The 12,039-nt window shown below is 48.7% G+C and overlaps 5 protein-coding genes across 5 annotated transcripts; 3 read left to right on the forward strand and 2 right to left on the reverse strand.

Moving 5' to 3' along the window:
* Positions 1-15: 15 nt before the first annotated feature.
* Positions 16-1,122, reverse strand: IL334_005765 (uncharacterized protein; the record flags this gene model as incomplete). Its single annotated transcript, XM_062937473.1, has 5 exons — positions 16-78; positions 127-506; positions 560-572; positions 644-742; positions 793-1,122. The coding sequence occupies 5 exons, from the start codon at positions 1,120-1,122 to the stop codon at positions 16-18; spliced, it is 885 nt and encodes a 294-aa protein (XP_062793524.1).
* A 312-nt stretch (positions 1,123-1,434) lies between these two features.
* IL334_005766 (uncharacterized protein) lies at positions 1,435-3,220 on the forward strand (the record flags this gene model as incomplete). Its single annotated transcript, XM_062937474.1, has 10 exons — positions 1,435-1,484; positions 1,554-1,607; positions 1,661-1,809; positions 1,886-2,220; positions 2,272-2,302; positions 2,348-2,544; positions 2,621-2,783; positions 2,830-3,043; positions 3,097-3,151; positions 3,200-3,220. The coding sequence occupies 10 exons, from the start codon at positions 1,435-1,437 to the stop codon at positions 3,218-3,220; spliced, it is 1,269 nt and encodes a 422-aa protein (XP_062793525.1).
* A 47-nt stretch (positions 3,221-3,267) lies between these two features.
* On the reverse strand, positions 3,268-6,007 carry IL334_005767 (uncharacterized protein; the record flags this gene model as incomplete). Its single annotated transcript, XM_062937475.1, has 11 exons — positions 3,268-4,164; positions 4,216-4,329; positions 4,389-4,717; positions 4,764-4,802; positions 4,858-5,074; positions 5,117-5,157; positions 5,206-5,470; positions 5,529-5,634; positions 5,709-5,741; positions 5,794-5,864; positions 5,918-6,007. The coding sequence occupies 11 exons, from the start codon at positions 6,005-6,007 to the stop codon at positions 3,268-3,270; spliced, it is 2,202 nt and encodes a 733-aa protein (XP_062793526.1).
* A 600-nt stretch (positions 6,008-6,607) lies between these two features.
* Positions 6,608-9,082, forward strand: IL334_005768 (uncharacterized protein; the record flags this gene model as incomplete). The annotated part of the gene is made up of 10 exons (XM_062937476.1): positions 6,608-6,644; positions 6,702-6,950; positions 7,003-7,063; positions 7,117-7,304; positions 7,354-7,511; positions 7,560-7,623; positions 7,672-7,723; positions 7,775-8,760; positions 8,814-8,932; positions 8,987-9,082. The coding sequence occupies 10 exons, from the start codon at positions 6,608-6,610 to the stop codon at positions 9,080-9,082; spliced, it is 2,010 nt and encodes a 669-aa protein (XP_062793527.1).
* Positions 9,083-9,809: 727 nt separating this feature from the next.
* On the forward strand, positions 9,810-11,856 carry IL334_005769 (uncharacterized protein; the record flags this gene model as incomplete). Its single annotated transcript, XM_062937477.1, has 8 exons — positions 9,810-10,235; positions 10,285-10,338; positions 10,418-10,555; positions 10,611-10,874; positions 10,923-10,992; positions 11,042-11,163; positions 11,273-11,791; positions 11,842-11,856. 8 exons carry the CDS (start codon positions 9,810-9,812, stop codon positions 11,854-11,856), a joined length of 1,608 nt encoding a protein of 535 aa, XP_062793528.1.
* Between the last annotated feature and the right edge of the window lie 183 nt (positions 11,857-12,039).

Here is a 12,039-nt window from a genome sequence, read left to right on the forward strand (position 1 = left end):
CATACTCTATAATCGCTACAAAGGTGCAGATCCGGTTATACGTATAGTCTCAGGTCTGGCAGAATATCCACCCCAGGACTGCTGCTAAATAAGCTAAGATCTGAAGTACGGACTAAAGAGACTTACTTCGTCATACAGTCTTGAAGGAACACCTAGTATTTGTAGCTGAAGCCAATTGATTGCAGCCGAAAGACCACCACCGCATGCTGCTCCGTCAGCTTGACCCATCATTCGAGACTTACTATTCACCACTTCCACTTGTCTGGACAGGATCTTTCCGGCGCATTCCGATCCGACTCGCTCCGTGAGGTGTATCTTGAGGTCTTCAGGAGATCGAAGATATGTGAACCCAGAGGGATCTTTCGACAAAGCCGTGGGAAAGTCGAACAGAAGCGAAGTAGGGATATGTCCTGCGATATATGATGCGGAAGGTCGTGCATCGATCAAGACGACATCATTGGCTAAAGGCGTAAGTCTCGCAGCCAAAGACTGGATCTCCTCGAATTCTAGGATTCCAATCTCGGTCAGTCAGTCGACATGGACAGACGACACGACTCACCGACGACGGCCTTCTGAGAGAGCATCGGTACAGGATAGGTTGTTTCCTTAATTTGTCAACGTTGTACGATCCCCAAGAACTCACTGTAAACTCTTTTGGCGCACCGCTTTCCAGTTCGACCCCTTCTGCCAATGCCCGAGGCAGACCTCCGTCAATGATTGATACCTTTTCATGACCATACACCTAGATATGGATTTAGCCAAGCAGCGGTTAGTACTTTGAGCTGCACTCACTTTGAAAGTCCAAGCTGTTCTAGGGGATGAAAAGATACCCTCACTGTCGTAGATAATGACATGCGAATCCTTCTTGATGCCGTGCTCACTGGCAAATTTGGCGAAACGTTCAGGAGAGGGTAGCATGAGCGCGTACCCACCTGGGTGAGGCTCTGAAATGTCGTCTAACGACCAGAATCGTGCTCCCGGAAATCGGGGACCAGCAAGAAACTCTTCGTAAGCATTTCTTGTAGCAGGCTCAGGGTCATAAAGCCAAGAAGCGTCGAGGACTATACTGCTTGGATCTCTTATTCTAGAGTCGTTGGGTGCAATGATAAGTGAGTTGGTCATGTTGGTGATAGGTAAGAAGCAACATTGTTTCTGAGTCTGAAGAATGAACCTCCATGTATGTATAGCATACAGAAAACTCATAGGTCTCGGAACGCCGACCTCGTTTGACGCAATACGTGTGCAATAACTCGCCATGATGACGCGGAATGGCGATGTATGGCATGTTGCATTTAGCCTCGGAAGGCCGAACAGCTTTCGGGCATTCCGTCTTTTGCCTAACATGGAGACACTTAATATCGCAGTTGAGTAGTCAGATGTTTCTTTCACTCTTTGCACTACTCTTTTCACGATACAGAACCTACAACGTACGTGATGACAATTGCTCTCAAACCTCGGTTGTTGATAATCGGTTGCGGTCCAGCGTGAGTACTCCACTGGGAGGCATGGCGCTTACGTGGTAGCGGACTTGGCGCTATCGAGCAATTTATAAGAAAGGATTTTGACGTGGTAGCTTATGAAGCGAGAGACTCAGTCGGCGGCCTATGGTGCGCAAATCCCATCGTTCAGTCAGAAGCTAAGAAGCTGAAGCTCTAAACAGGAATTTTGATCCCAACCCACCTCCTTGCAAGGTCACCTTTGACGATGACGGACATGCTATCGCCTTGACAGGCCTAGAACAGGAAGGCAACCCCTCTCCATCGCCTACACCCATGTACGCAGGGGTCACAGCCAATACTCCCCGGGTAGGTCAATTTCCTCGTTATTCACGCTAACAAACAGGACATCATGCCCTACCGCTCACATCCATATCCCGATGGCGTAGTGGAGTATCCTACGCATCAGACCATCTTCCAATATCAGCAAGAACACGCAGTGAGATATCTCGACTATATCCGCTTCAACCGAGTGGTTACACGGGTGAGACATGCGCCCAAAGGCAGATCGTCCGTCAAAAAATGGCTTGTAGAGTGGACACCATCGCTAAAGGACAAATCGCAAGATCTCGGCAAGGCGTTTGAAGAACAGTTTGATCATGTGGTTGTCGCCAATGGAACCGATTCAAGACCGTTCATCCCATACATCGACGGATTGTGGGATTGGAAGGGCGAAATTTTTCACTCTAGATGGTACAGACGACCCCAAGATTTTGCAGGCAAGGTAAGTTAATTGCTGTCCGACAAAATTTGTTCCTTTGCTAACTTGTCACAGACTGTCATGGTTGTGGGTGGAGGACCATCTAGTGAGTATACAGAATATCTACGGAGTTATTCACTGACTATCTCAGGCGCCGATATCGTTCGAGAGCTTGGCATGCTGTGTGTGAGGAAGAGCACTTCCGCATCCAAGAAGATCTACAGGTCTTTCCGAAGCAAGCTCCGTTATGACACTGAGCATGATAGAGGATGGCCTGACCACATTGTCAACGTTTCACCAATGAGATTAGTCAGCAAACCTTCGCCCCAATCCCACAATGGCCGGATTGTCACTATACTAGATCAAGTTATAGACGACGTTGACGTAAGTTGTTCACCTCAAAGCCTTGCTGATGTTTTGCTAGGTCATCGTGTTTGCCACTGGATTCGTGGCCAGATTTGAGTTTTTCAGGGAGACTGATGCTCCATTCGATCAAGCTCCATTGCTACGATATCCACAAGTCCCCAAAGGGGCAAGACGTCCGTCAAGGGAAGCAGTCGGAAAACACACTCTGGAAGGTGGTCATCGTAAGTCCAAAGGCAAAATCAATCAACGTGGCTGACTCTCTATCAGGGGTACACAATCTTGACGCGCATCAAATATTCTATCTACCAGATCCGACCCTAGCGTTCTTGCTTCTACACGCCGAAGCAATTCCATGGCCATTTTCCGAAATGCAAGCAAGGGTGGTCGCGGCACACTGGTCCGGCACACCACTTGACCTTGACCCACATCCCGATGAAGACAATGATTCGCATTCAATACTGATATTAGGTCATCCAGGAGAGTAAGTAGACCAGTCAAGACCCGCTAGCAATGCTATAGCTGATCCCTATGTAGGTTTGAATACGCCGAGAAGATGCTCAAACTCATCGGCGAAGGAGGTCCGCAGGAGGTAGACGAGGAAGGTAGATGGGGTGAATGGCCAGCTTGGAAAAAATAGATTCGCGCTCTGATCGACTAAAGGCATATAATCCACATGCATGCCGATGAGCCAACAATTAAGAGAAATCAAGGCGGCCTCTCGAAGGCGTCAAACAGACCATCGTTCAGAAAGGAAAAGTTATCACCCCATTCCGAGAATATCTCGTTAGATTCCTGATTGTTCCAAGCGTGTTCTCCAGCTGGCAGCACTCTTGGTGACCCCTGTCTTGGCAGCTGTGAAAATGAATAGGCGCTTCCCACAGCCTCAGATAGCGATGGAAATGTGCGGTCGTCGCATTGTAAAAAAGTTGTTGGGCTTCCTCTATGCGCTGCTCTGACGAGCCAGTCAGATTCAAATTGTTCAGAGCTTTCCGTCGAGGGATGAACGGGAGAAGGCGGTATTACAGGACGCGTATGAGACGTTTGCACTTCGCTTGCTGGGGAAGCAGCCATCTTGCGCGCCAACACCCTTATTGCCAAAGCTTCATTCGAGGTGCCGTAGCCCCCGCCTGAGCTGAGGTCCAAGGCGCGTGATAGCTGGACGAGCAGCTGAGCTACTGGTTTAGCGCAAGGGAAGCGACTCGAGCAGAGTAATAGCATATCGATGGCAGACAAAAGATCCGGTCGATGTTCAAACGTCAGGTTAGGATTCTGCAGCATACACGCAATGAGGGTGTGACTGGCAGCTGTGAGATGTGAGACCGCGTGAAAGCTACAATATTGTAAGAGACTATAGTATCGCAGGCGAGCGTATATCTTGACAATATCGACGGAGAGGTGACATGCTGTAAGAATGCTCTCGCTTGGCTCTTGCGATGGACCAGGAGTACCCTCAAGCTCGTCAATGAAAGCTTGGCGAGCAATGAGGGTTCGGACGAATAATATCGTGGTCCAGAGGCGAGATGACTGGAGGAAGTCGAGGTTGAGGGATCGGTCGGATGGGAGAGTAGGACGAGCGATGTACGGGGGGAGTGTGTGCTCGATCTATGTACAACATCAGCAGGTGACGTGACGGTTATTTCTTTCTGTCCTCACCTCGTCAAGGCAGATCTGAGCTCTTGCTAATTTCTCACTCCTCCTGCGAGGAGGATCTCCCAGGTTGAATCTTTGGGATATAGTGATGAAGGGTGCGTTGATGGCAGATAGGACCTGTGGTGCGAATAACCAATGAGTAAAGCTTGGCGTGACTAATTTTGTGACAAACTCACTTGCTCAAGCACAATATATATCTCAATGGTTTTGACCGCCGCAGCCATGATGACTGGAGGATCATCTTCCAGCTGCGGCAATATCTCTGTCTTTGTTATCATTTCGTTGTCCACCACAGCAGGTAGCTCGATGCTGCAATCAGATAGCCTTATCAAAGCGGGCCTCCCCTGGGAATAAGCCACAGCGACATCAAGTGAGTACAGAGCCCAAAATAGCCTCGTACGGATTTGCATCGTCACTGGATCCATTCGGAATGTATCGGTACTTCGATGTAGTCCTGTAGCGAACGCCAGTCCAATGGCTTCGGCGACGAAACTCGATGCGATGCCTGCTAGCGGGTTAGCGAAGAACATGGGCCGAGTTTTCGGACTCACCGGTAGATGTGTTACGCCCTTCTGCGAACAGAGCAAGATCTGGGGCAATTTCTTCAGACGTAAATTCAGTGGCACTGGATGAGCGAAGACTCACGATACAACCCTAATATGTGCCGTATATCCAGTTTGTTCTGGCTTACTCGCAGTAAATCCTGCGCAAATTCATAGTACGATTCGCCTGTCCTATCCGCAACAGGAACTAAAGATCTACCTCCTTCCACCAGACGAGCTGTCACTGCCAGTATGCTCATAAGCATCGCTCCATATTGTGGTGTACATTTCAACCTGCGTTCGGAGACTGCGATGAATTCCTGTAACATTGTCAGAATAGATATCGAGTGAAAATGACTTACGGAGAGGAAAGACGGTGCGTGTAGAAGAGGGAAGAACACAGCTGCAACGACTTTTTAGCATAATCATATTAACAGCATGTTCAACTCACGTGCACTCAGATGATGACCAATCAAGCTGTTCATCAAGTCCTGTGGACAACGTTGAAGACACATATCAAAATAGTCACGGGTTGGGGAAAGTGCGCTTGTGATTCCAAACGCGGAAGATGAATGAGATGCGAATTGACTGCTGTCCTGATCGCTTTCCGATACCTCCACCGTTCTCAACACACCCAATCTAGCGAAAAGAGGCATGCCACTCGATGGACCAGAGTAGACGATCTGATCATCGGGATCAATCAACAGAAGGTGGTCCTTTCCTTGTTGGGAAGACGACTTCAATAATCAGCAAAACCGGTGTAATTTTACTCACATTCTCGTTGCACTGAGAATCAAGAGGTTTAATCGGCCGAGTTTGGTCATTAGGGGCAAGTCGACTAGTTGAAGGCACTTCAGTGTTGGGTGAGACAGATGAAGTTCTGGCTCTTTTGAGCTGCTTCGTCAGCATATGGCCATGTTAACATGCGAGATGTAATGCAAAGGTTCTACTTACCCAGGGTCCCGGGTCTTACGTGCGACATGTCGCCTTCCAATCATCAGTCAGCATTGGCCTCCCTTTCAATGCAGGAGTCGCTTACGGGATTGAGAATGTACAGTCCCTCTTGCCCTTTCTACATCGGCTGCAAGGCCTCTCACCGTCGCACCGTACCTGTGGAGGGGATTTAGTAGGTTTAAGTGGAATGGGTGGAAATTGATGCTTACTTTCCGCCTGCGACAGATGTCGCATGCTACGGCCATCTTCCACCTAATGTCAACTGGATCAAGCGACCGGTCATTCTGGCTGTCTGACATCTCAGCTGGCAAAGATGTGTGAGAGGCAGAAGATGCATAAGACTAGTATAATCATACTGTTGTTGATGATGACTAGTGATCTGGTCGCTTCAGTTGTCCAAGTGTCTCAATCTTGATTGATGAAGTGAATTGCGCCATTGCATCCATGTGGTACTGCCAGGGCCGATAGCCGTTGTAGCATTGCGTGATAACTTAACATAAACTTCCATGTCGAATTTCGGACAGAGCGCTGCAGTCGAAGACGTCGGAAGGGCGAAAAAGGCAATATCCAAGGTGCCCTATGACGCCAATCAGGAATTTCAAATTTCGGAAATACGCAATCACACGCCAGCGAGCCGTGATCTCCAGCCCATAGGATTTTCAGGGCGGTGCGGAAGGAGGAAGCTTAGTTGTTACCATTAAAAAAGCATTAAGAATGAAAAGTATCTCGGTCTTCCGAAAGTGTCTCCATAGCTTTCAGCAATATTTACCAATCTCGAATGTCCGAGACGAGATGAATCAGCTACATCGGTCCAACAACGTATATATTAGGTAGGCCGCAAACATTCTTGCAAAGCCCACGACATGCAAATCTACTGGTTGTGATAGACTTCCTGCAAAATGTCTCTCTTGCCACAAAGTGCAGGATATGCCACCAGTGAGTAGTGGTCACTGAACGTTTCCGGCGAGTGGCTATTGATTGTATCCGCGGTAGTCTTGGTCGGTGGTGCGTTCTTCGCCATCATGATGAATAGCCTTACTTGGGTTCAGCGACGATACACTCAGTATGATCCGTCTCGAATCGAAGAGTTCTCCTCCGCCTCTAGGTCGGTAAAAACCGGTATGATGTCCGTTGGAATCACCTCTGCTTGGGTATGGGCAGCCGTATTTCTCCAGACACGTACTCTGACCTACCTGTACGGAGTATCCGTTCCCTGGTGGTTTGGTATGGGTGGTTTCGTTGGTAAGCCAGTTCCTTGCTGATTCTCGTGACGACATGTTGATCGAGCACATAGAGATTGCCGCTTTTGCATTCATTTCTTCGAAAGTCAAGGTCAATGCCGGCGGAGCTTCTACGTAAGAGTCATCGTCCCGATGAAAACTCTTATACTGACATTGCACCTGCGTAGCTATCTACAGGTCGCCAAAGTCCGGTTTGGAACTGTCGGTCATCTTGTCTATATGTTTGCAGCTTTCGTAGCCAATTTTGTGGTCGGGAGCGAGATTCTCATCGGAGGCGCTGGTGTTATCACTGGTATGACTGGTATCAGCGAGTACGCCGGTATCTGGCTGCTGCCAACAGTCATTGTTGCCTATGGTGCGTAGTTGCTCTCTCTCGCATCAAATCGTGACTGACTATATCCCAGTTCTAACGGGCGGTTTGCGAGCCACTTTTGTCGCCGATTACTTGCATTGCTGCATCTTGTTCACCTGCCTGCTGGTCCTGGTATTGGCAATCTATACTCGCGGTGATCTGATTGGATCTCCTGGCAAGCTGTATGACTTACTATTAGCTGCGTCGGAGGTGAGTCAAAGGACTGACGCTTGAGATAAAAGCTCACCGGCATCGTAGTCTACACCTGTTGAGGGCAATGCTCACCAATCGTATCTGTCCTTTCGAAGTGATGGAGGAATGTGTGAGTGTGTTTGGTCCATGCCAAGTATTCCGCTGAGACTAAGCGTAGATTATGCCGTGACTGCTGCCACTTCTTTCTTTGGCCTTTCCTTTTGCGACCAGTGAGCCGCACCATTCCACGCCGGTCAAGGATTACGCTAATCGTCTAGCAGATCCTACTGGCAGCGAAGTATCGCATCCCAGCCAGCTGGAACCAGCAAAGCATTCATCTTTGCCGGATGTTTCTTCTTCTCCGTCGCATTTGGCATTGGTTCTTCAATGGGTCTCGCTGCTCGAGCTCTGGAATCCAATCCCGCTTTCCCCACATATCCCGACCCTCTCAGCTTGGCAGAAGTTGGCGCTGGACTGGCTGGACCTTTTGCTTCGATGACTGTGTTGGGCAAAGCTGGTCCTGCTATGTACACCATCATCGCTTTCATGGCCACCACTTCTGCTCTATCGGCTCAATATGTTGCCGTATCGACCATCGCTTCCTATGATATCTACCGAGAATACTTCAATAAATCGGCAACCAATGTTCAAATGATGGCAGTCAATCACACCGTCGTAGTGGTCTGGGCGATCTTCTTGGCTGGTATAAATACAGTCTTTGCTCACGTCGGTCTTGACTTGAACTTCTTGTTCTACTTCATGGCGGTTTGCACTTCGGGAAGCGTATTCCCGATCGGTCTCCTGATGTGTTGGAAGAAATTGAACAAAGTTGGAGCCATCACTGGTGTTATTGGTGGACTGGTAGTCGGGTTCATTGCGTGGCTGGTATCCACTGTAAGACTTCAAGGTACGATCAATACGACGACTCTCACAGCAAGTACAGTCATCCTCTCAGGGTCTTTGTCCGCTTTGGGAGCGGGCGCCATCTTCTCTATATTCATCTCCTTGATCCGACCGGCTTCTTTCGACTTTGAACTCACTCGAGCTATTGGATCGGGCTACGTCCCTCATCATACTAATCAAGTGACTGAAAAGGACAATCATGCCGCGGAACCTCAATCAACTGACTACGAGCCTGCTCTTGCTAAAGTTGAAGGGGCGGGACGAAGTGCTGCCGCAGATGCAGAGTACGCTGAAGGTGTAATCAAGCTCGAGAAATCACAAACTCGATTCCGTATCATCACCGCTGCATTCCTTTTGATTATTCGTGAGTTGATCGCGTCCACAGTCCCTCACTTTGCTAACTCGTCGATATCATAGTGGTCCTCATCCCAGCACCGCTTGCAGGGACAGGCGTGATATATTCAAAGAGCCTTCTAATGCTCCAATGTGTATCTGCTGCGGCGTTTGTGTGCTTCAGCACGATCATGATCATCCTGGTAAGTCGACCGGTACGCCTTGATTGATAAACAGGCTTACTCCTATTCTCATAGTGGCCCATTGTAGAATCTTGGCAAGAGATCAGGGTAATAGCCAGTCGTATTGTGAGAAACGAGCGAGCCGATATTGCGAGGAATGCGCAGGAGTAGGATACATATTGCGTGGTTTGATCAGTACTTTCGTGATGTAACGCAACACGGTCTTTTTGCCATGTTGATCTTACTGTTTCGTCATATCGCACTTCTGAACGATTCAGAAAAGTGAAATACTCCCGGTCACAGCGTCCAAGCCCCGAAACTGTGTATGCGGTGTAAAACGGAAAGTCACCGCATACAAATGCAGCAATATATGAATCTTGCGCAGCTTTGCGGTCCACTTTCAAACCTCCAAAATCTACTTCATAGTATTCTGCCTCGTCGACGCATAAATGAACAATTAGGAACTCGCGCAATGCCGAGGCATAATCCAACCTCATTTGTCTGAAACCTCATTTGTCTGAAACCGCACTTGCGCTAAAAAGGTGATCATGTAACAAAGCTCTTGATTAAAACCGCTAGACTGCGAGATCCTCTGGAAGCGCGATCGGCCGATGTTCCTAGCACGATTCCAATCTCTTCTGCTCGTTTGCAGAAACGTCGCTTGTCTGCATTGATTGATTGACGACCTATCCGTATAATTCGGTATAACCGCAGTTGAATACGAAAATTATGACCAGCTGCATATCACCTCACATTTGGATTTCGCTAACCTCAAAGCCCGTACGCAGGCATGCTAATGATTTGCTGTACATTACCAGCCAAGTCTGTGTCATGTCTAAGAAGTATATAGATAGGAAGTGCATCAAGCAGAACAACTTCTTACTCCAAACGAATCACCATGCTCCCCCATTTAGCAGCCGCCGTTATATTGGGCACGAGTTTGGTTCTCGGCTCAGCCATATCCAGAAAATTGAAGAGAGATGACACTCTTCCAACTGTGGCTCTCAACTATTCTACCGTGCAAGCTGCAAGCTCTGCTTCGAATGGAGCAGGTACCTACTATTCCTTTAAAAACATACGATATGCCGCGCCCCCTGTTGGCGACTTGAGATGGGCCGCTCCACAAGACCCGGAGGTCGAGATGATAGTCAACAATGGTACTTGGTCAACTGAAGGCACTGGAGGCTGTTCAACTGCCGAAGATTGCCTTTTCCTTGATGTTTACGTCCCTGAAACTGCTCTGAACGGTGGACAGAAACTGCCAGTGCTTTTTTGGAACTATGGCGGTGGCTGGGTTGGTGGAAATAAGGACGTATCTCCCGGTGTAAGTAGGGTGCAAAGCTTCTTTGATTTATGGCTGATGAGGGTTTTAGGGCCTTTTCAACGTGTCGAATAACGGTCTTATCATTGTTGCATACAACTATCGGGTGAGTCACTGCATTTCCAAATCTGGCTAATACCTTTTAGCTTGATATATTTGGTGTTCTCAATGGGCCTACTTTGCAGCGGAATGGCGGCGTCAGTAACGTAGCTATTTGGGATGCTCATAAAGCCATGGAATGGACTTATCAGTATATCTCACGATTCGGAGGAGATCCTGAGCAGATCACCAACTGGGGCTTTTCCGCTGGTGCTTCTCAAGTTGTAGCTTCGCTTACGGTACGTCGTTGCTCAAATAGGAGGTTACTGACAGCCGTAGACCTTTGGTGGACACGCTTGGACTCCTCGGTTCAAGCGAGCCATGATCAACTCTCCTGGTTGGGTACCTGATGCTGGGCACGCCGGTGCTGAAAGATACCTGCAAAACGTAACGGAGCTGGTCGACTGCCCTTGGAATGACGCAGCCACAATGTCATGCCTGCGAAATGTCAGCTTCGCTACTCTACTAGCCGCAAGCAACAATATAACCGATACATACTCGTATCAGATGCAACCTCGTCCTGACGGAGTAGTTCTACCAGACGTGAGTTCTGCTTCTTGCCGCACCAGAAAATGGCTAACCTGTTCGCAGACCTCGGAATACCTACTCTCTATTGGGCAATTCCACAAGAATGTTACTGTCATGATCGGTCACTCTTCTAGTAAGCTACATCTATTCTATAATCGAGCATTTCGCTGATCTTAGCTTAGATGAAAGCACACCTACCCTCTCTGCATCACTCTCAAGCGAAGACGAGTTGCGAGCGGAACTCAAGACGATTTTCCCGACCATCTCAACTTGGGCAGTCGACCAAGCCATCGCATTGTACCCCGTAGGAGAGTATGGCTCGTACACGAACGTCCTGGAACACATGTCTCACCATTACGATCTTGATGCCAAGGTAAGAGATCGATACTCGCTTCATCGCTGATATCGTCTAGCTCTTGCCTGCCACGCTGGCATACGGGAATGTCACATACAATTACATCTCAAACCTCGGTTCTGCGGGCCATGGTTCTGAACAGTCTTACTTCTGGTACGACGCGTCACCTTCCGATTCTTCCTCGTCTTCGTCAGGTACCGCGATGAGCGGTGCATCGTCTACAAGCAATCAAACAAATACAGCTGCAGCAGCCTCAAGCTCCTCTTCTGGATATTCTTCCTCCTCATCAGGGAGTGGCTTTGTCGGCAACACAGGAGGCTCTACCGGTAGTACATCGACTTCCGCAAACGAGGCATGGCTAGCTAAACAGATGCAAGAATGGATCATTTCTTTTGTGACCACTGGAGATCCGAACGAGCTCTTCGGAAGTAATGCTGCTTCCACTAATCAAAATGGAACCACCATCAATTATTGGCCACAATACGGCGCCAACAGCTCAGTGGTAGCATTCGGTGACAGCGGATTCTCCATTGTAGGAGATGAGCTCGATAATGAGCAGGTCACCTGGTGGAACAAGGTGAGTTTTCCGGCTGTATCCGCTTGATGTCGGTGCTGAGTATGACTTAGGCCTTGTGGTATTGATGAACGTGGTGTTCGGCACCCCCCTTAATTCTAAAGATCGCGATAATAAGTCCTCAGTATATGCAGCTGTCCAGACAGGGGTTAGGGGTTAGGGGTTAGGGGTTAGGGGTTAGGGGTTAGGGGTTAGGGGTTAGGGGTTAGGGGGTTAGGGGTTAGGGGTTAGGGGTTAGGGGGTTAGGGGTT

Source organism: Kwoniella shivajii, chromosome 7, assembly GCF_035658355.1.
Source record: "Kwoniella shivajii chromosome 7, complete sequence".
In the NCBI taxonomy this organism is placed as follows: Eukaryota; Fungi; Basidiomycota; class Tremellomycetes; order Tremellales; family Cryptococcaceae; genus Kwoniella; species Kwoniella shivajii.